This window comes from Carcharodon carcharias, chromosome 6, assembly GCF_017639515.1.
Source record: "Carcharodon carcharias isolate sCarCar2 chromosome 6, sCarCar2.pri, whole genome shotgun sequence".
In the NCBI taxonomy this organism is placed as follows: domain Eukaryota; kingdom Metazoa; phylum Chordata; class Chondrichthyes; order Lamniformes; family Lamnidae; genus Carcharodon; species Carcharodon carcharias.
The window spans coordinates 21,849,251-21,870,901 of NC_054472.1; the positions used below are offsets into that span (position 1 = coordinate 21,849,251).

The 21,651-nt window shown below is 43.3% G+C and overlaps 1 protein-coding gene across 2 annotated transcripts in view; it reads right to left on the reverse strand.

Annotated features, from left to right (window-relative positions):
* Window positions 1-21,651, reverse strand: part of LOC121278775 (arf-GAP with SH3 domain, ANK repeat and PH domain-containing protein 1-like) — a 393,348-nt gene that overhangs the window by 7,917 nt on the left and 363,780 nt on the right. For both annotated transcript variants that reach the window (XM_041189209.1, XM_041189210.1), the window contains one exon: window positions 3,572-3,694. In XM_041189209.1, coding sequence (XP_041045143.1) covers window positions 3,572-3,694 — 123 coding nt within the window. The remainder of the gene's footprint in view (window positions 1-3,571; window positions 3,695-21,651) is intronic.

Below are 21,651 nucleotides of genomic sequence, written 5' to 3' on the forward strand. Positions count from 1 at the left end.
GGGATATAGTTGATTAGGGAAATAGACTGAAAGGTATGGCAGTAAATAAACAGTGGGAAACATTTAAAGAAACAGTTCAAAATGTTCAACAAAAACACATCCCATTAAAAAACAAACTCAACGAGAAAGATCCATCTGTGGCTAACTAGAGAAGATAAGGATAATATTAGATTAAAACAAAAGGCTTATAGTGTTGCTAAGAACAGTAGTAAGCCTGAGCATTGAGAGAATTTTAGAAATCAGCAAAGGGTAACCAAAAAACTGATAAAGGGGAAAAAATAGAATGAGTGTAAACTAGCCAAGGATATCAAAACCGACTGGAAGAGCTTTCACAAGATGAGTTAAGAGAAATTATCATGGAATGAGGTAATGGCAGATGCACTAAACAAATATTTTGTGTCTGTGTTCACTGTAGAAGACACAAATTACATACCAGAAATAGAGGGTATAAGACTAAGGAACTTAAAGTAATTAATATCAGCACAGAGATAATATTGGAGAAACTTAAAGGACTAAAAGGGATAAATCCCCAGAACCCAAAAGTCTACATCCTGGGACTCTAAAAGTGGTAGCTGTAGAGATAATGGACGCATTGGTTATATTTTTAAAAATTCCCTGGATTTCGGAGCAGTCCTAAATGTTACACAGCTATTCTAGAAAGGAGGGATCGACAAAACAGAAATATAGACTAGTTAGCCTTAATCATTGGAAAAATGCTGGAATCTATTATTAAGAAAGTCTTAATAATTCACTTAGAAAATCATACTATAATATTCAGACAGAGGTAACATGGTTTTATAAAAAGGAAATAGTGTTTGAGAAATTTATTAGTTTTTTTTGAGCATGTAACTAGTAGGGTAAATAAAAGGGGATGAGTAGATGGATTTCCAAAAGGTATTAGATAAGATGCCACACAAAAGGTTAAGACGCAACATAAGGGCTCATGGAGCTGGGGGTAATGTATTAGCATGGACGGAGGACAGGCTAACAAGCAGGAAGCAGAGCATTTTCAAGTTGGGAGATTGTAACTAGTGACTGGTAACTGCAAGGATCAGTGCTGGAGCCTCAGCAATTTATAATCTTAATTAATGAATTAGACAAAGAGGCCATGAGTAATGTATCCAAGTTTGCTGATGATACAAAGTTATGTGGGAATTTAAGTTGTGAGAAGGACACAAAAAGACTGAGAAGAGATATGGATAGATTAAGTCATTGACCAACAAGGTGGCAGATGGAGCATAATGTGAGGAAGTGCAAGGTTATTCACTTTGGTTGCAAGACCAGAAAAGTAAAATATATTTCAAAAGGTGTGGAACTTATAAATATTGATATTCAAACAGACTTGGGTCTACTCATAAAAGGACTACAAAGTTTGCATGCAGGTAATAAAGCAATTAAGCTTAATTAAAAAAACAACTAAGATGGCAAATGGGCTGCTGATCTTTTTTGCAAGGGATTGCACAAGAATAAAGAAGTCTTGCTACAATTGTATAGGGCTTTGGTGAGGCCATGCCTGGATAACTGTGGGAAGTTTTGGTATCCATATCTAAGGAAGAATATACTTGCAGTGGAGATGGTACAATGAAGGTTCATTAGATTGGTTCCAGGGATGAGAAGGTTATCCTATGATGAGAGGTTGAGTAAATTTATCCTGTAGTCTCTAGCAGTTAGAAGAACGAGAGGTGATCTAATTGACTCATACAACATTCTGATGAGACTTGACAAAGGTAAACACTGAGAGGTTGTTTCCCCTAGCTGGGAAATCTAGAGTACAGGGGCACAGTTGCAGGAAAAGAGGTAGGTCATTTAAGACTGAGATGAGAAATTTCTTCATTCAGAGTTGTGAGTCTTTGGAATTCTCCAACTAAACGGGTTGTGGATATTCCATTGTCGAGTATATTTCATCGTTTAATATAATTAAGGCTGGGATAGATGGATTTTTGATTTTTTTCAGGGAACTAGGGATTTGGAGAGCGAGCAGGGAAGTGGAGTTGAGGCAGGTGATCAGCCATGATTGTACGAATGGTGGTGATAGCTCGAGGGGCTATATAGTCTATTCCTGTTCCTATTCCTTATGTTTTTATGTATGGAATACTGTGAAGTGAGGAAGTACTTCTCACTAACCCATTTTTAAATTAACCTTTAACTGTTGATGTTGTGCAGATGGGGTTAAAGTAAATAAATGGTCTTGATCTGCAAGGTACAGCAACATTGAGACAATGGTATGTTCTTATGTCACAGTTGACCAAGGTCTGATCACGAATACAATAAATGATTAAGTAAACACTTGATGAAGATAGTCAAAGCTTATTACAGCATACCTCTGGAGCCACAATATTAACTAGAGTGAATAATTGTACTCTTTTTGTAGTTTACTGTGTTGCTAATAAAGTAATGAATGCGAATTTGTTTTTGTAAGCTTGACAATCTGGTGCCCCAAACCACAAAAATCTGTCTCAGAATAAGTACAGCCATTTAAGACTAAGGAGAAATTTCTTTACTCAAAAATTATGAATCTTTGGAATTTTCTATCACAGTGGGCAACAGATGCATAGCTGTTCAACATATTCAAGATAGATTTTTGAACACAAAAGAATCAATGGACATGGGGATAGGGCACGTAAGTGGAGTTGAGGTAGATCAGCCATGACCTTATTGAATGCTGGAGCAGACTTGAATGGCCTACTCCTGTTCCTATTTCTAGTTGAGCGTTAACAGCATCCTGCACAAAAAAAGAGAAAGTAGGGATGTTTATATGCTGCCAGACCCTACATTGGGAGTCCTCTTTAACCACCTTCTCCTTTAAAACTCACTTCTGATTAAGCCTTTGGCAATCACTCCCATTTCCCCCTTTGGCTTTGTGACTTTTTTAAATCTATGCTTTCTGTGAAGCCTCTTGGGGCATTTTTCTACATTAAGGATACTATATAAATCTTAAGTTGTTGTTGGGTTAAATAAGTTTTGTAGATAGAGATGGTGGCATTGTGGGAATGTCACTGGACTAGTAATCCAGAAGTCCAGGGTACACAAGCTCAAATCCCACTACGGAATTTCAATTCAATCAATCTGTGAAACAAAAATCTGGAATTGCAAGCTAGTCTCAGTAACAGTGCCATGAAGCCATCATCAATTGTCGTAAAAACCCATCTGGTGCATTAATGTCTTATAGGAGGGGAAATAAGCCGTCCTTACCCTGTTTGGCCTACACGTGACTCCAGACCCACAGCAATGTGGTTAATTATTAACTGCCTTCTGAAATTCTAGCAAGCCACTCAGTTGTGAAAAACCAAACAACTAGCACGATGGGTGTACCTGCACCAAATGGATTGCAACGGTTCAAGAAGGTGGCTCACTGCCACCTTCTCAAAGTGGCAAATGTTGGTCATGCCAGAGATGCAATAAATAAAAATAATAATTTCTTAATGTATACTTCAATGATAATCCTAATATACGTGCATGACATTAAGAAAACTTTGAGGATTGCCTTTAAAAATCTCATTTTAATTGCATAAAATATCGATGAAAAATACCGGGTTGAACATTCTAAAACTATTGAACTTAAGACACTTACCCACCACTCCTGGTCCTCTTCACCTGTCACAACAATCACCTCTCCCTCAATAAAGGTAAGTTCATCATCATTGTCCGCTTGGCAATCATATATGGTTTTTACTCGGCGGATTTTGTTCTTTGCCTTTGAAGAGAAGCTATGTTTATTAAGACTCCATACAAAGAATGCATTTCTGCAAAAGCAACTGCATTATCATATTTAAACATAGAAACACAAAATATTATGGCACAGGCCAACATAAATATTATAAAGATTTTAAAGATTTTGCAGCACCATTTATAAAATCATAAATTACACAACTTTATAACTTGGAATTGAAAACTTCCCATTCTTAAAGCTTCTATGTTGAACATAAAATTAATATAACTACTGTAACTAATATTGTAACTCGTGTTCATGTCAATATAACTTCATGATCTATATAAGATGTTAACAATGACTTTTTATTCAGACATATAATAGTGCATTGCATTTGTAGGAATCTTGCAGTTACAAGCATGAAATCCTGTTTGCCAAATGTCATTTAAATTAAACAACAGTCAAGTTGGTTTTACTCGTTAGTTTGTGATGAACTCTCAAAGATGGAAAAAAGGTAGTAATCCTAAGCTTTGTAAATGTTCTCTAAAAGTACTGATAGTTTAAATAGTGCAGCAGCAATTATAACAATTCATCATTAAACTGCTGATGTGCTGCTCAAAACTGTCATAGTTAATTTGAAAGTTAATGGGAGCACCTGGTCTTGATGCTACTCTGTTCAACAAAACTTTATACAGCTGAGCAGTGCTCCACTCACTTTACAGCCTTCCAGACTGAATATTGAGTTCAACAACTTTAGAAAATGAACTCTCTCCTCTATCCCCATCCGCTTCTGATCCCCCTTTTTCCAATAATTTATATATAGTTTTCTTTTCCCACCCATTTCCATTATTTTTAAATGTATTTCCATCCATTGTTTTAGCTCTACATTTTACCCTATTTCAATCCCTTCCCCCCACCCCACCCCGACTAGGGCTATCTGTACCTTGCTTGGCCTGCTTTCTACCCTTAATGTCACCATTAGCACATTTCTTAGATAATATCACCACCATCAACACCCCTTTGTCCTTTTGTCTATGACATCTTTTGGCAATCTCCACCTATCACTGGCCCTCTATCTAGCTCTACCTGTCCCAACCCCCCTTAAACCATCTTATATTTCACCTTTTTTCTATTTTTCCTTAGTTCTGGTGAAGAGTCATATGGACTCGAAACGTTAACTGTATTCCTCTCCGCAGATGCTGTCAGACCTGCTGAGTTTTTCCAGGTATTTTTGTTTTTGCTCCATTCAGTTTTGGATTGAAAGCTGCCTGCACAGCATTGTGTGATTTCCACTTTGTGATCATCTGGAGGCCAATCCAAATTACTGACATAAAAAAATTCAATTGTAATAATTATTTGGAATTTGGAGCTGAATACATCGGAAAGCAATAACTAAAAACAAAAATCTGCAGATGGAGCAATGTTGTTTGATAACCTCTGAAAAAGTATGCAAGATAAAAGAAATGATTACTGCTTCGATGCAAACTCTCCCCTCCTCCCAAACAGGAGCTATTCAATAATCTGACATAATTTTGAAATCATGGAATCGGGCATTCCCAGATCTGGATTTAATGACAATGAAAACTAAAATTACACCAAAGGTCAAAAAACCTTGAAATTTTTCTGTATTTTCACCCAGAACAACAGAAAAGTCCTGGGAATTTAACATTGACATTCTAAGGTTTGTACAGTACCAAAATTATTTTTCTTGCCTGTGTGTGGTGCTGTACTTCCTGCACTGTCAAGTTATATAGGTAATCAAAAATGATTGGTTTCAGGTGACCAAATAATTCCATTTTGTTCAACTGGACTTCTAGGTTTTTGAAATCTGTTTGGGAGATCATTTTTCACTATGCCGATATTTTTCTAAAATCTATCAGGTTATAGTTTATGCGGACTGAATAAGTCAAATTCCGTTTTATTTTGTTGGTTTTTAACCAGAATGTTTGACGATTTTATTCCTTTTGTTGTGAAAATCGACAACTATTGCTTTGGTTATAATGTTCAAGTAATGGACTAAACCCTTGACTAATGATGTTTTACAAGCAAGGAACCACAATGGCTAACTGATTTCTCCAAATTCACCATCTTTATCTTCTTCATTCATTACACCACATATATTTTGGAGGAAAAGCTAGTTAGCCCAAGCAAAACTGAATCTTAACATTAAAATCACGACAGGACTTCTGAATGAAGATGTATAGAATACTCTGAAAATATATCATGTGGTTATACTTGTTAGAAACTGGCCAATTATTATAGCTAAGGGCTTGCATTTTAATTGTTGGTAGCACCATTGCTGCAAGTGCAGTGGGGCAGAACTTCAAATTGCCTGATTGTTGCCATTCTGGCAATTGCATCAGCTTGAAGGTGAAGAGAAAACGCATGCTCTCTCCCACATTTGAGCATGACATTCTGGTGGGGGAAGTGAATCAATTGTCCCAAGATTAATTGCACACCCAGTGGTGGCCAATTTAAATTTTTAAATTGTCTTAACTGTTGCCTTACTTGCTTTCTTCATGCAAACTCACTAATCACACACTGGATTGGTAAACAATAAAGTAGGCTATATTATTTAAAGACTAATAGTAATATACACAAGTTACAGGAGAGCTCAACAAACACAAATACACACACCCCCAGCTAGTCACATGCTGTTTTACATCCTGCTTCAGCAATGACACAATTTCCATATTCTCTTAAATACATATGAACACATACATATGAACATACGTACATACGAATTAAGAGTAGGAGTAGGACACTCGGCTCCTTGAGCCTGCTCTGCCCTTCAATACGATCATGGCTGATCTGTTTATACCTCAACCCCACATTCCTGCCTAACCTTTCACCCCTTTGTTAATCAAGAATCTATCTAGTCCTGCCTTAAAAATATTCAAAGTCTCTGCTTCCACCGCCTTTTGAGGGAGTTCCAAAGACTCACTGCCCTCTGAAAGAAAAGATTTCTCCTAATTTCTGTCTTTAATGAGTGACCTTGTATTTTTAAAGTGACCCTGAACTCTAGATTCTCCCATAAGAGGAAACGTCCTCTCCACATCCACCCTGTCAAGGCCCCTCAGGATCTTAAAGGTTTCAATCAAGTTGCCTCTTATTCTTCTAAATTCCAGTGGATACAAGCCTAACTTGTCCAACTTTTTCTCATAAGATGACCTGCCCATTCCTGGTTTTCGACTAGTAAACCTTCTCTGAACTGCTTCCAACACATTTACATCTTTCCTTAAGTAAGGAGACCTGTACTGTACACAGTACTCCAGATGTGGACTCATCAGCGCCCTGTGCCCTGAATCATAACCTCCATATTTTTGTATTCAATTCCCCTCACAATAAATGATAACATTCTATTAGCTTTCCTATTAACTTGCTGTACCTGCAAACTAGCCTTTTGTGATTCATGCACTAGGACAGCCAGATCCCCCTGAATTTTAGAGCTCTGCAATCTCTATTTAGTTAATAAGCTTCTTTTTTATTGTTGCCAAAATGAACGATTTCACATTTGCCCAAATTATACTCCATTTGCCAGGTCTTTGCCCACTCAATTAACCTAGCTATGTCACTCTGTAGCCTCCTTATGTCCTCTTTACAAATGACTTCCCTTCCTTTCTTTGTGTCATCAGCAAATTTAGCCACCATTCCTTCGTCCCCTCATCCAAGTTAATTTTTAAATTGTAAAAAGTTGAGGCCCCAGCACTGAGCGCTGTGGCACACTACTCGTCATATCCAGCCAACTAGAAAAAGACCCATTTATGCCACTCTCTGCTTCCAGTTAGCTAGCAAATCTTTTATCCATGCCTATATGTTACCCCCTACATCATGAACTTTTATTTTCTGCAACAACCTTTCATGTGGCACTTTATCAAATGCCTTCTGGAAATCTAAGTACAGTACATCCACCAGTTCCTCTTTTTCCACCGCGCATGTAACTCCTTCAAAGAACTCCAATAAACTCCCTTCCACAAAACCATGCTGATTCTGCCTGATTGCCTTGAATTTTTCTAAGTGCCCTGCTATAACATTTTTAATAATAGCTTCTAACATTTTCCCTATGACAGATGTTAGGCTAACTGGCCTGTAGTTTCTGTTGTCTGTCTCCCTCCCTTTTTAAATAAAGGAGTTAAATTTGCTATTTTCCAATCTAATGGGCCAGAAATTTCCCCCCGTTGGGGGGAGGGGGTGGTGGTGGTTGCGCAGGGGCAGGCGCGAACCCAATCAGCGTCCCCAATCAGGTCCACACCACCATTTTACGTGGGCGGAAGCGCTGAGCACTCCCTGTGCGGGCGGGGTGGATTCCCTGAGTGGTTCCCAGTGCTCTTTCGCGCATGCATGTTTAAGTTATGGAAATTTGAATAAAGGTGGGAAAAAAATTTAAGGGCATGTTCCCTCATGTGAAATTGTCACATGAGCTGGGACATGTCCATTATTTATTTCAAACATTTTTATTTAAATAATAAACGCTTCATGAAAGCTCATCCCACCCGTGGATGAACTTTCATGAAAAATGCGAAGGCCGCCTGGGCTCTTCAACTACCGCCAACCTTAAGGTTGGACGGGCAGCTCAGTTAATTACTTTTTAACAGGCCTTAATAGGCATTTGACAGTTCAGCGGGCGCGCAGCTGACTTGGCTGCGTGCCCGCTGAACTGAATATCTGAATGATGTGTGGTGATGTCGGGACGCCCACCTGACATGATCGCGTGTCATTTTACGCGTCGGCAAGCCCACCCACCCCCGATGGGAAAATGCTGCCCGAGGGAATTTTGGAAAAATAAAACCAATGCATCAACTATCTCACTGGCCACTTCTTTCAATGCCTTAGGATGAAGTCCATCCAGACCTGGGGATTTGTCAGCCCGCAGCCTCAACAATTTGCTCAATATCACTTCCCTGGTGATTGTAATTTTCCCCGAGTTTCTCCCTCCCTTGCATTTCCTGATTTACAGCCATTTCTGGGATGTTACTTGTGTCCTCTATAGTGAAGACCGAAGCAAAATACCTGTTTAATTCATTCGCTATCTCCCTACTTCCATTATCAATTCCCCAAACACACTTTCTATAGGACCAACGCTCACTTTAACTTTTCTTATTTAAAATATCTATAGAAACTCTTACTATCCATCTTTATATTACTAGCTAGCTTTCTCTTGTACTCCAATTTTCCCTCCTTATTTTTCATTTTGCCATTCTTTTCTGTTCTTTATATTCTTTCCAATCTTCTGACCTGCCACCCAACTTTTGGTAATTATATGCTTTTTCTTTAAGTTTGATACTGTCTTTAACTTTTTGGGTTAACCACAGATGGTGGGCTCTCCCCCTTGGAATTTTTTTTCCTCATTGGAATGTATATATTCTGTGTATGCTGAAATGTCTCTTCAAATATCTGCCATTGAACCTCTATTGACCTATCCCTTAAACTCATTTGCCAGTTCACTTTAGCTAGCTCTGCTTTCATGCTCTCATAATTGCCCTTATTTAAGTTTAAAATACCAGTCTTGGACGTTTCTCTCTCAAAATGAATGTAAAATTCAATCATATTATGATTGCTGTCACCTAGGGGTGCCTTCACTATGAGGTTCTCAATTAATCCTATCTCGTTGCTCAGTATCAGCTCCAGTATAATCTGCTCTCTGGTTGGCTCCAGAATGTGCAGTTCCAATAAAGTATCCCGAAAACATTCTATGAACTCATCTACACTACCTTTGCTCATCTGATTTTTCCAGTAGATTAAAATCCCCTATGATTATTGCTGTACCTTTCTGACAAGCTCCCATGATCTCTTCTTTTATACTCTGTCCTACCGTGTAGCTACAATTAGGGGGCCTGTATAATACTCCCACAAGTGATTTCCTGTCTTCATCATTTCTCACCTCAACCCACACCGCTTCTACATCCTGGTTTCCTGAACTTAGCTCATCCTCACTAATGTGCTAATACCATCACTAATCAACAGAGCCACCCCTCCACCTTTTCCTAACTTCCTGTCCTTCTAAATGTCACATACCCTTAAATATTCAGCTCCCAATTTATGTCACCCTGTAGCCATGTCTCTGTAATGCAATCAGGCCATGCTTATTTATTTCTATTTGTGTCACCAGTTCATCTGTTTTGTTTTGAATGCTATGTGTGTTTAGATACAGAGCCTTTAGTTTTGTCCTTTTATTATTTTTGTAGCGTCTAACCCTATCTGCTCTTAGCTTTGTACTTTCCTGTCATGGTATGTTTATCACTTCCCATATTAATTCCTTTCTCTCTTGCCTTGTCTCTATTCTTTAGTTCATCACACCTTCCCGAATTTGATCCCTTGCCCCCACTATTAAGTTTAAAACCCTCTCTACTTCCCTAGTTATGTGGTTCGCAAGCACACCAGCCCCAGCACAGTTCAGGTGTAGACTGTCCCAACAATACAGATCTCACTTTCCCCGATACTGGTGCTGGTGCCCCACAAACCGGAACCCACTTCTCCCAACCAGTCTTAGAGCCACGCATTATTTGTCCTATGCCAATTTGCAAGTGGCTCAGGTAATAATTCAGAAATATTTACCTTTGAGGTTCTGCTTCTTAATTTGGTTCCCATCTCCTCATACGGACTACGCAGAACCGCCTTCCTCATCCTACCTTTGTCATTGGCATCTACATGGACCACAACCACCAGATCCTCCCCCTCCCACTGCAAATTCCTCTCCAGCCTTGAGTGGATGTCCCAAACCCTGGCACTGAGCAGGCAACACAGACGTCTGGACTCTTTGCTACAATCCACCTCACTATATTGTCCCCTACTACCACTATGTTCCTTTTTGCTCCCTCCACTTGAATGGCTTCCTGCACCACGGTGCCATGGTCAGTTTTCTCTTCCACCCTGCAGCCCCTGCTCTCATCCAAACAAGCTGAGAGAACCTCAAACCTATTGGACAATTACAGAGCCTCACACTCCAGCTCTCTGGGTCCCCTTACCTGCCTCACTCGCAGTCACACCCTCCAGTCCCTGACCAAATCAGAAGACCCTAGCCTAAGTGGTGTGATTGCCTCCTAGTATAAAACATCCAGGTAAATTTCTCTCCCGCCCCCCCCCCCCCACTGATGTGTCGCAGGGTCTGTAACTCAGCTTCCAGCTCAATGACTCTTGAACCGAAGTTTCTCAAGTTGCAAACACTTACTGCAGACGTGTTTTCCTGGATCACGATGTAATCCAGAAGCCTCCACATGCTGCAGCCTTGACACATTATCTTCTATCCTTAATGTGTTTTAAATAATTACTTAATTATATTAATCACTTACTTACGTTGCTTTCTTATATATTTTATTAACTTCACCACTAATTTATGTACTATTTTAAACCTTAGGGATAGGATAGAACTTACCTACTTACCAGATACTCACCAAACAGCTAGCTCCTTTCCCTGTAGCAGAGCAAGAACCAATTCCTATGGGGTGAGAAGGATAGGAAAAGGAAACGAGTACCTCCTTCCCTGAACTCCCCCTCTCACTAAACTCAAAGGCCAGAATCTTCTGTTCAACGTCGCTGTGCGTCAATCTGATCTTCCGTTCAGCGCGCACGCACTGGAGTCAGCTGCCCGCCTGCCAAACTGTCAAAGCCATTAATAAAACAATTAACCCAATTGAGAAAGCTGCTCGTCCAACCTTAATGTTGGCAGGCAGGCGAAGAGCCCACGCGGCTTTCGCATTTTTCATGAATCCTTGTCCATGGGCGGGATGAGGTTTCATGAAGGTTTCTTTAATTAAATAAAAATTTTAATAAAAATTCATAAACATGTCCCAACTCATGTGACATGGTCACATGCGGGGACATGTCTGAATAATTTTATTTTTTCCAACTTTCCAACTGAAGTTAATCTCCCTGAAGCAGCTCCTCAGAAAGATTGCTGTGCTATTTCATGTGCATGCGCGAAAGAGCGCAGGCCCTGACTCTCCCTCCTCCCCCTGCCCGCACAGTGCATCCTCCACCCCCTGCCCGGGTGCGTGAGACTCTGGGTGACCCTTATTTGGCCCGCAGCCGATCGCAGGCAGTGATTGGCTCTGCGCACACTCCCAACCGATGGGGAGAAAATTCTCTCCCAAGGCTTCACTCAGCTCAACTGCACGAAAGAATGCTGAATTTATAGTAAACTGAACTGGGGCTAGAGTAACCAGATTCAATCAGTTAGCTAATTAACTGCTCAGCTCCTACAGCTGAGAGTGAGTTTACCCTGTCTAAACTGCAAGAAAGAACTTAGCCTGCTTATACAGCTACTGCTAATTAAAGGCAAGATTAGATTCTAGGAGCAAAACTTAAGAACAAAATTAATACTTAAAACTCCACCAAACTCCAAGTCTTCACTCAGTTAGCTCGGCTGCACAACATTGACTAATCCTGTTATATATCCGCATTCCATACTTCTAGCATTCCTATGATTATAATTGAAGATGTAAACATAAAAATTAGTCCCTGTCATTTGCCTATATCCAAATACAATATCGTTAGCACTTTTGGCACATGGCATTGCTTCCAACAGAAAACTTACCCTGGGTAAGAAAGGTCAAAGATCTGGCCACTGGCCTATTTTCCACACTGCGTTCTCTAATCTCATTTAAAAGTTGGCAGAGCATTAGAATAAAACCTTGTCTAGGGTGTCAGTTTCCTACAAATTGGTAATAAGACATAGCTCATCTATCAACTTGCTGCATAGCTGATGTGGATTTCAAGGAAACCTTATTATGTCCAAAGTCAGGAGTTGCTGGGTAGAAAGAGGGAAGCAATTTATCAATTCACATTCCATGAACTAGGTATAGCATTTATTTAACAGTCTCTCACCAACATTTTTCCTTTGCTTGCCATACAATGTGAAGTGAACATGTGGATTGCAGTCAAGTGCTTTGTTACATGCAACATAAATTTGAGAAATACTGCTCTTTTGACAATGGAAATGGCTTGGTAAGGAATACTCCTCTGAAGCTGAGACTGAAGAAATGAGGCAAAAGACGATGCTAAATGTGGCCTGGAAAAACTTCTGCTGACATTCGATGCTTGAAATGGGAATTGTTCCATTCCCAAGCCCTGTTGATTTTTTTGTCTCAATGAACACAAAAATAGTTAACTTACATGCGGCTTCCCCAACGATTCAGCAAGTTCATTTAATGAGCAGTAGAAATATACATACTAGGAAGAACACAGGATTGGGCAATGAGCAATATTCCCGCTCAGAACATCATTTGGCATTCTGCATTAAGTGTTGGTGTGTAGTAGTTGGATCAGGCTTGGCACCTACAGTTGGATAGCCTATCAATTCTTGCCATCAAGGTCCACACATGAACAATGGCCACTTGGATGAGAGATTAAACGGAGATGGTAACATAGTGGTAATGCCGCTGGACTAGAATTCCAGAGGCCCAGACATGGGTCCAAATCCACCATGGCAGCTGGTGGAATTTGAATTCAGTTAATAAATCTGGAAGTGAAAGCTAATCTCAGTAATGGTGACCATGAAACTATCATTGAATGAAATAAAAAAAAACCATGCAGTTCACTCGTGTCCTTTAGGGAAGAAAATCTGCCATTCTTACCTGTCTGGCCTACATATGCCTGACCCACAGCAATAAGGTTGACTTTTAACTGCCCTCTCAAAGGGCCTCGCAAGCCACGCAATTCAAGTGCAATTAGGGATGAGCAACAAATGCTGGCCTTGCCAGTGACACCACATCCCGCGAAAGAATAAAGAAAAATAATTAAACTGCACTTCAGTAAAGAGTAAGTGTTTTCAGGAGTAAAGGTGAGGAGAGAAAAGAGAGAGCAGCTATCACATTGTACCTTAACAGGTAATGAAAATGTTCTTGACTAAATGCAGGCAGTTTCACTGCAAGTTTTCGAAATAGTTTTTCAAATGCATTCTACCAGGTTCGACACCAAGGATTTTGAGTATTGCTGAAAAAAGAAATTTTGTCGAAGCGCTCGTCAGGACAATTGCAAGAATACCAATGTCAGGGGAAGAACAACTTCATACTGTATGAGAAGAGAGCGCTCATTGGTTAGCAAGTGGACTCTGATTGGCAGAGGCATTGCCATGGAGAATTAATATTGGTATTCTTGCGATTGTCCTGATGGATGAAAGATGAAAAGCTTCGACGAAATGTCTTTTTTCAGCAATACTCAAGTTCTGTACTACCAAATGACCAAGGATTTTCATAAGCCCATAGGAGTCTCATCAATACTGAGGGTGGTAGTGACTTGAACACTGTTAAGATAGGAAAAAGGGACAATTTCCTGGGTCCCTCTGGAAATCTTGGAATGCTTCCTGGACTTAACACAGTCTGGTCTGAGAAGGAGAATGCTTTGACCTCTGGAAAGTTTGCTTATGTAAAAAATGTCACCCGATGAGCCTTGTAAGAAGACATTCTCACCTATAGGTTGATCTGTGAATTATAAAGTATATTTTCTTCCATCCTTTATCATCAATGGAAGTTCCAGCTTTGTTTTTTTTTTCTGGAAACAGCAACATAAGCCTGAATAGGCAATATCTTACGCTCATTAGTGCTGCAAACAGCACGGGTGAATTGGCTAAGTCGACAAGGTCATCCCCCCATTACTCAAGAAAACCTTGACAGTTTACTTGGTTTCAAAATCACTGGTGGTATGATAGAGGTCCCAAAATATTTGTCTTCGCATTTCAGATGGGGTGGAATTCTCCCATCCGGGACTAAGTGTCATGGCGGGGGCAGGTGTGGGGACCAGGACAGGGAATGGGAATTCACGCAATATTGTGCAACCTCAGCCTCATTAATTATGCAGTCGGGGATTTCCCGACATATTGTGCGGTGGGGCGGGCTGGATGGAACACTGCCCATTGTCTTATCCGGGTGCCATAGTTAACAAACACCTGGGCAGCAACTTACTTACCATACCAATTGAGAAAGCCAGAAAGGGACAGGGGCCTCCGGCGCCAAAGTTTAGTGACACCTCCCTGGGTGTCCTCCTCAACCAAGTGCAGGCCAGGAGGATGTCCTCTTTCCAGCAGATGGGAGGAGGATGCCAAGCAGGGAGATGAGCCCTGCATGGGAGCAAGTCTCCAGGAAAGTCAGTGCCCAGGGCCTCCAGCAGAGGTCTGCCCTCCAATGCTGCAAGACAATGAATGACCTCATCCACACTGACAGGATAAGTGAACCCTCAGCTGCTCAGACTAATCTCAATGAATGGTACAGAGGACATGGGCCTCAGTGGCAATGCGATAAGGTGATGCCTCATAGCCCCTTTGTAGTCCATCATTACACTCTGGAGGATGCTGGCCCAGAATCCTTCTGGACAAACTGCAGTTCATCAATCGCATGCCACACAAGTAGTGGGTTATTTGTAAGACTGGAAGCATGAGAAAGATACGTGAAATTTGCTACATAAAATTAGATGCTAAATGTAATTGTTCTCAATTCCATCTTCTCTCTTCTCTTTGCACAGGCGAAGTTAAGCCATAATTGCTAAGAGAGGGAGAAGACAGGAGGGGGTCAGCTACAGTTGAAAGAAGTCGAGGAAGGGGCAGCCCAGCTGGCAATGATGGAGTGGGACAGGGCGAACAGAAATGGACAGATTGGCTTTTGGCCTCCATCCAATAAAGATCCATGCATGTCATGGAAACCTCAGAGCCAAGGGTACTTCCATGTTGGAGGCAGCTCTCTCCTCTCTCACTTATAAGTGCCAGCAGGAAGAGGGTAAGTCCCAAGCCGCAGGAAGCCCTGTCCAGCTCCAACACAAGCCTGGAGAGGAGCAGGAAACCGTAGATGACCAAAGTGAACTTGTAGAGGCGTCACAGCAGATGCCTGCACTTTACATCAGCCCAGAGAAACACATGTCTGTGGGTATTAGTTCCAGTGTAGGAGGTGTCTCACATTCTGGTAGTCACTGAATGGAAATATGTCCGCAGCAGGAGGAGGCAGGGTCTGCTGGGCTCACTGGCACTTGGAGGAATGCTGGGGAAGAGGCATCTGTGAGGTCCGAGTCCAGGTTTGTCCAATCTTTTCATGTGAGTGGCCACATTTCAATTTTTTTCCTCACCCAAGGGGCCAATGAGCAAATTTTGAAAGGTAAAAGTTTGCCGCAACATTAAACATGAATCTCAATAAAATGTTGAGATATGAAGAAAATAAACAACTTGCTGAACAAAAATAAAGCAATGTCAAAGCAACAAATTGAGAATTTAAAATAATGAGTAATTAATAAAGGTGACCATTAGAGTATGAGAGGGTCAAATTGTGTTTTTCCAGCTAACTCAGTCTCCGGGTATGTATTCACTCACCCTCATGCACACTGACCAACACACACTCTTGCTCACACATACACACACTCACACTCGTTCACACACATACTCACATGCACAGACACGCGCCTGCTCTCTCACACCCATCCGTTCTCACATGCGCACACGCCCGCTCTCACACACACACACCCACTCACATACACACACAGGCGGTCTCGCTCATACACACACTCACATTCTCACTCATACACACACGCACAATCTTGCTCACACACACATACTTGCTCTCTTGCTCACACACATTTGATCTCTTGCTCTCACATACACACACTTGCTCACACACACACACACAAACACATGCTCGCTTTCTTGCTCACATACACACACTCTTGCTCACACACACAAACTCTCACTCAAACACACATACTCTCATGCTCACACACACAAACAGACATTCACTCACACACACCCACCCACTTTCTCTCACACACACATACATGCATTCTCGCTCATACACATACTCGCATTCTCGCTCATACACACACATACTCGCTCTCTTGCTCACACATATACACACTTGCTCTCACACATACACACACGCACTCGCTCACACACACACGCTCTTGCTCACACACACATACTCTCATACACAAAGGCTCGCTCTCACACACACGCTCACTCTCATACTCTCACTCACATACATACAATACACACACACTCTCACTCACTCACAGACACACTCTCACACACATACATACATGCACACACACAGTCTTGCTCACATACTCACATAAATACTCTCGCTCACACACACAAACACGCTTGCTCACACTCTCTTGCTTTCTCACACACACTCTCACTCAGACACACACACACTCTCATTCACACACACTCTCTCTCACTCATACACACTCGCTCTCTCTTGCTCACACACACACTATCCCTCACGCACACACTCTCACTCTCTCACACACACACACACTTTCTCACTCAGGCTTACACACACACTCTTGCTCAGGCTCACACACACTCACTCACATACACACTATCACTCGCTCACACACATATACACACTCTTGCTCAGACAAACACACTCTCTTGCTCAGGCTCACAAACACTCGCTCACACACATACACACTCTCTTGCTCTCACATACACACACTCTCTCGCTCTCACACACACACACGCACACACACACACACACTCTTGCTCTCACACACACTCTCTCACTCAGGCACACACACTCTCGCTCAGGCTCACACAAACACTCTCGGTCACACAAACTCTCTTGCTCACACAAACACTCTCTTGCTCACACAAACACACACTCGCTCACACGCATGCAAACACTCGCTCACACGCACGCACAAACTCTCGCTCACACACACGCACACACTCTCGCTCACACACACGCACACACTGTCGCTCACACGCACACACTCTCGCTCACACGCACACACTCTCGCTCACACACACACTCTCGCTCACACACACGCACACACAGTCTCTCGCTCAGGCTCACACACACACACTCTCACTCACACGCATACACACACTCGCTCACACGCACACACACGCTCACACGCACACACACACTCGCTCACACGCTTGTTCACACGCATGGAAACACTCGCTCACATGCACGCACACACTCTCGCTCACACGCACACACTTGCTCACACACACACACTCTTGCTTACACGCATGCACACTCTCGCTCACATGCACACACACACACTCGCTCACACGCACGGAAACACTTGCTCACACGCACATACACACTCGCTCACATGCATGGAAACACTCGCTCACATGCACGCACACACTCGCTCACACGCACGCACTCTCGCTCACACGCACACACTTGCTCACACGCACACACTCTTGCTCACACGCATGCACACACTCTCGCTCACATGCACACACACACACTCTCGCTCACATGCACACACACACACTCGCTCACACGCACGGAAACACTTGCTCACACGCACATACACACTCGCTCACATGCATGGAAACACTCGCTCACATGCATGCACACACTCGCTCACACGCACACACTCGCTCACACGCATGGAAACACTTGCTCACATGCATGCACACACTCTCGCTCACACGTACGCACACACTCTTGCTCACACGCGCGCACACACTTGCTCACACGCGCGCACACACTCTTGCTCACACGCGCGCACACACTCTTGCTCACACGCGCGCACACACTTGCTCACACGCGCGCACACACTCGCTCACACGCAAGCACACACTCTCGCTCACACGCACGCACACACTCTCGTGCATATGCACGCACACACTCTCGCTCACACGCACGCGCACACTCTCGCTCACACGCACTGTCGCTCACACACGCACTCTCGCTCACACACGCACATTCTCGCTCACACACACGCACTCTTGCTCACACACGCACATTCTCGCTCACACACATGCATGCACACTTTCTTCCTCTCACACGCAAGCAGCCAGTCTCTTGTGCCCTTCCTGCCAACAGCAGCCAGTCTCTTGTCCTCTTCCTCCCACCAGCAGCCAGTCTCTTGTCCCCCTCCCCCACTAGTAGCCAGTCTATTGTGCCTCACTTCCCACCAGCAGCCAGTCTCATGTCCCCTCCCTCACCAGCAGCCAGTCTATTGTGCCCCTTCACCCCACCAGCAGTCACTCTTCTCCCCCCCCGAACCAGCAGCCACTCTTCTCTCCCCCCACCACCAGCAGTCATTCATCTCCCCCCGCCCTCCCCACCAGCAGCCATTCTTCTCTCCCCCCACCACCAGCAGCCATTCATCTCTCCCCGGCCGATAGTTGTTCTCTTCCCCCATCCGGTAGTTACTGCCTTCCTCCTGCCTGGCAGCTACTCAGTCCCTGCCCGGCAGCTACTTTCCCCCCACCCTGCAGTTACTTCGACCCACCCAACAGCCACTTTGACTCTCCCCCCCACCCCACCTTCCAGCACTCATCGCTGCTGTTGCTGATTGGCTCACTAGTGATCCTAGCAACAGCAAATGCGGGAGAGAAGTGGCCTGTGATTGGAGGAGCAGTTCTTTGAAGAATCTTCAAATTCACTTACCAACATTTTGAACACAGGGTCCAAGGGCTGGATACAGAGGCGTGGTGAGCTGGATAGTGGGCTGGATAATGGCCTGCGGGCCACGTGTTGGACAAGCCTGTCTGAGTCCGATGGCAGGCCTCTGGAATTGGCCTTCCAAATGATGGAGAGTGAGCAAGAGGTGGGGGTACATCAGGCAGACGTGTCGAAGGCCTTCAACAGAGTGGCACGAGTCACAGGATGCCGTCCACCTGCTGACTGATGAAGTGATGCCAATTTGTGCATGTATCGAGGTCTCCAGGGTGACCCTAGTCCAGCAGATTCTGCTGGACATGCGCACAGGCCTGTACTCCACTGCGGTAGCCATGGGTGAGCTTTCCACAGTGGATATGTGAGAGAGGACGAGCACCTCGACCTCTCTCCCTTTCCCTCAAGGAGTGAGGCAGGGGCCTTCAAGCCCCAAAGGGAGGAGCTGCAGCAGCTGGACACCCCTGGAACCTCCACTCATGACTCTGAGGTTGTTCGGCCCTTCCAAGTCCTCTTTGGCTGTGACACCTTTAACCTCATCCTCTGTCACCACAGAGGGAGCAACTGCCCCACAGCAGGACAGCGGAAGCAAGCCAGATCAGGACTCCAGAGGACAGCTGTCAAGGAGATCCAAGGCAATGGAGGCAACTGGTGAGCAGGTTGCCTCTACCCCTGCTGAGGATGTCAGGGGATGTTACGATCCCCAGCTGATGTTACCGCTGGACAATCCTGAACCCAGAGTGGAACACAGCTTGATAGATCCTAATTTTTAATTTGTTTGCTTAGATACGTGCAGAGCAGCTACTGAACAGTCACAGGAGTCAGCTAATGAACATTTAACAAAAGAATAAGACATTTATTCAACAAGAAAAGATGAACTATATTACAGTATTCCTTCACCCACAACTATACCTTTACAGATATATACAGATTTGTAAGGATAACACAAGTTACAAAACTTATCTTATACTCTAATGTTCACAGTAAGTACACAGTAAACGTATGGCAGCCTGTGGTCAGACACACCACACTCTGAAACCAACTGACAGATGCCACCTCAACCAGATGCTATGGATCTCTCCTCAGATGTTTGTCACACCATGAGCCAACCAGCCTCACTGAACTCCATCTGTCATAGCGAGGGTTTCCAATCTCCACTCTCCAAGAACTCGCTTTGGAATCTTCTCCCAAACAGACACTTTCTCTCAGAAACCTTCCACAAGGGTTCATCCTCCAGGGTTTTGAACTCTCCTGCTGATGTTCCTTTTCCCTGGGTCACCACATGCACTTAAGCTGTCATCCTTAGACTCTCTCTCACCAACGCAGCCGTGAACAATACCAATGCTTCATATGCCCATAGCAGAGTTACAAACTTCAGTTGTCTCTTTGGACTTCTTGCCTCTTGCAAGCTGTTTTCACTCGAAATCTGCATTCTGCAGCTTGAAGCTTTAAGCCCTTCTCTGCCCCTCACTCTTAACTTCAATTAACAGGACCTTTTCCAGCTTCCTGTCCTTCCTTTGTCTAGGAACTTTCCCTGGTTCCACTCCCACGGTTTCTTGGGGTTTTTCTTTAGTTTGGGTCCAGCCATCTATCCCCTTTGCTCCAGTCTCTCCTGGCAGCTAATTTCGAAACCAACTGAACTCAAACAGCTTCCAAAATCAAACTGTTGTTTCTCTTGTGTGTGTGTGTGTGTGTGTGTGTGTGTGTGTGTGTGTGTGTGTGTGTGTATGTGTGTGCGCATCTGTGGGAGGGATCTTCCTCTCTGGACAACAGCCCAATTCTTTTATTCCTGTTTGTTTAACCTAGCTGCAACAGTCATAAAAACCTCATTAGAAATGCAAGCTCCTTTTCAAGTGAAACTAAAACTCAATTTGACCTTTCTTAACACACAAATACAGAATTACAAATCAGACATAAACTTTAAATCTAAAACTCACTCATAACACTTACAAATACCAATATAACTTACTTAAACTGTCTCTATTTCCTAACAGGGAGCACTTAGGAGAAGTGGTACGGAGAGAAAAATTGTGAACTTGCACAGGTGCACTCTTGAATGTCACAGATATCAATATTTTGTAAATATATTCACTTGCACTTTAATCATGACTAATATATTGTATTTGCGATAGGGCCCTAGCATTATGAAAACTACATGCTGGGGTTCCCGTTGTCCAGTTGAGATGCTCTGCATCTCCACCCAACTCCTGATGACCTAACTCGCATGCATCATCTCGAGATCTCCACCATGAGGCTCTGCGGTTGCGACCAGCCATGGTGGTAGTAACTTTCTATCTGCACTCCAACACCTTTTCCCCTCCCTCCCAGTCATCCACAACCTCTCCCTCATAACCTTTGACCCCACTGCAATCAGGTATGACCTCCCCGCCATCACCCTTCAACACTCGCTCATCAGTTTCGGTAACATCCAGGTTAATGTAGATGCCCCCTTCCTTCCAGGTAATCCTATCCGTGACTATAGATTTGCCCGCCCTCATCCTTCCGATCCCCCGAATCCGAGTCACTTTCCGCGTCCCCAACAACCCAACATGACATCGTTGTACCCTCATTCTCCCACCCTACTGGCTAGACCCAGCACCATTGCTTGAGTCAGTATTCATTGAGCTTATAAACTTGGCAACGTGTGCATTTCAGTTCAGC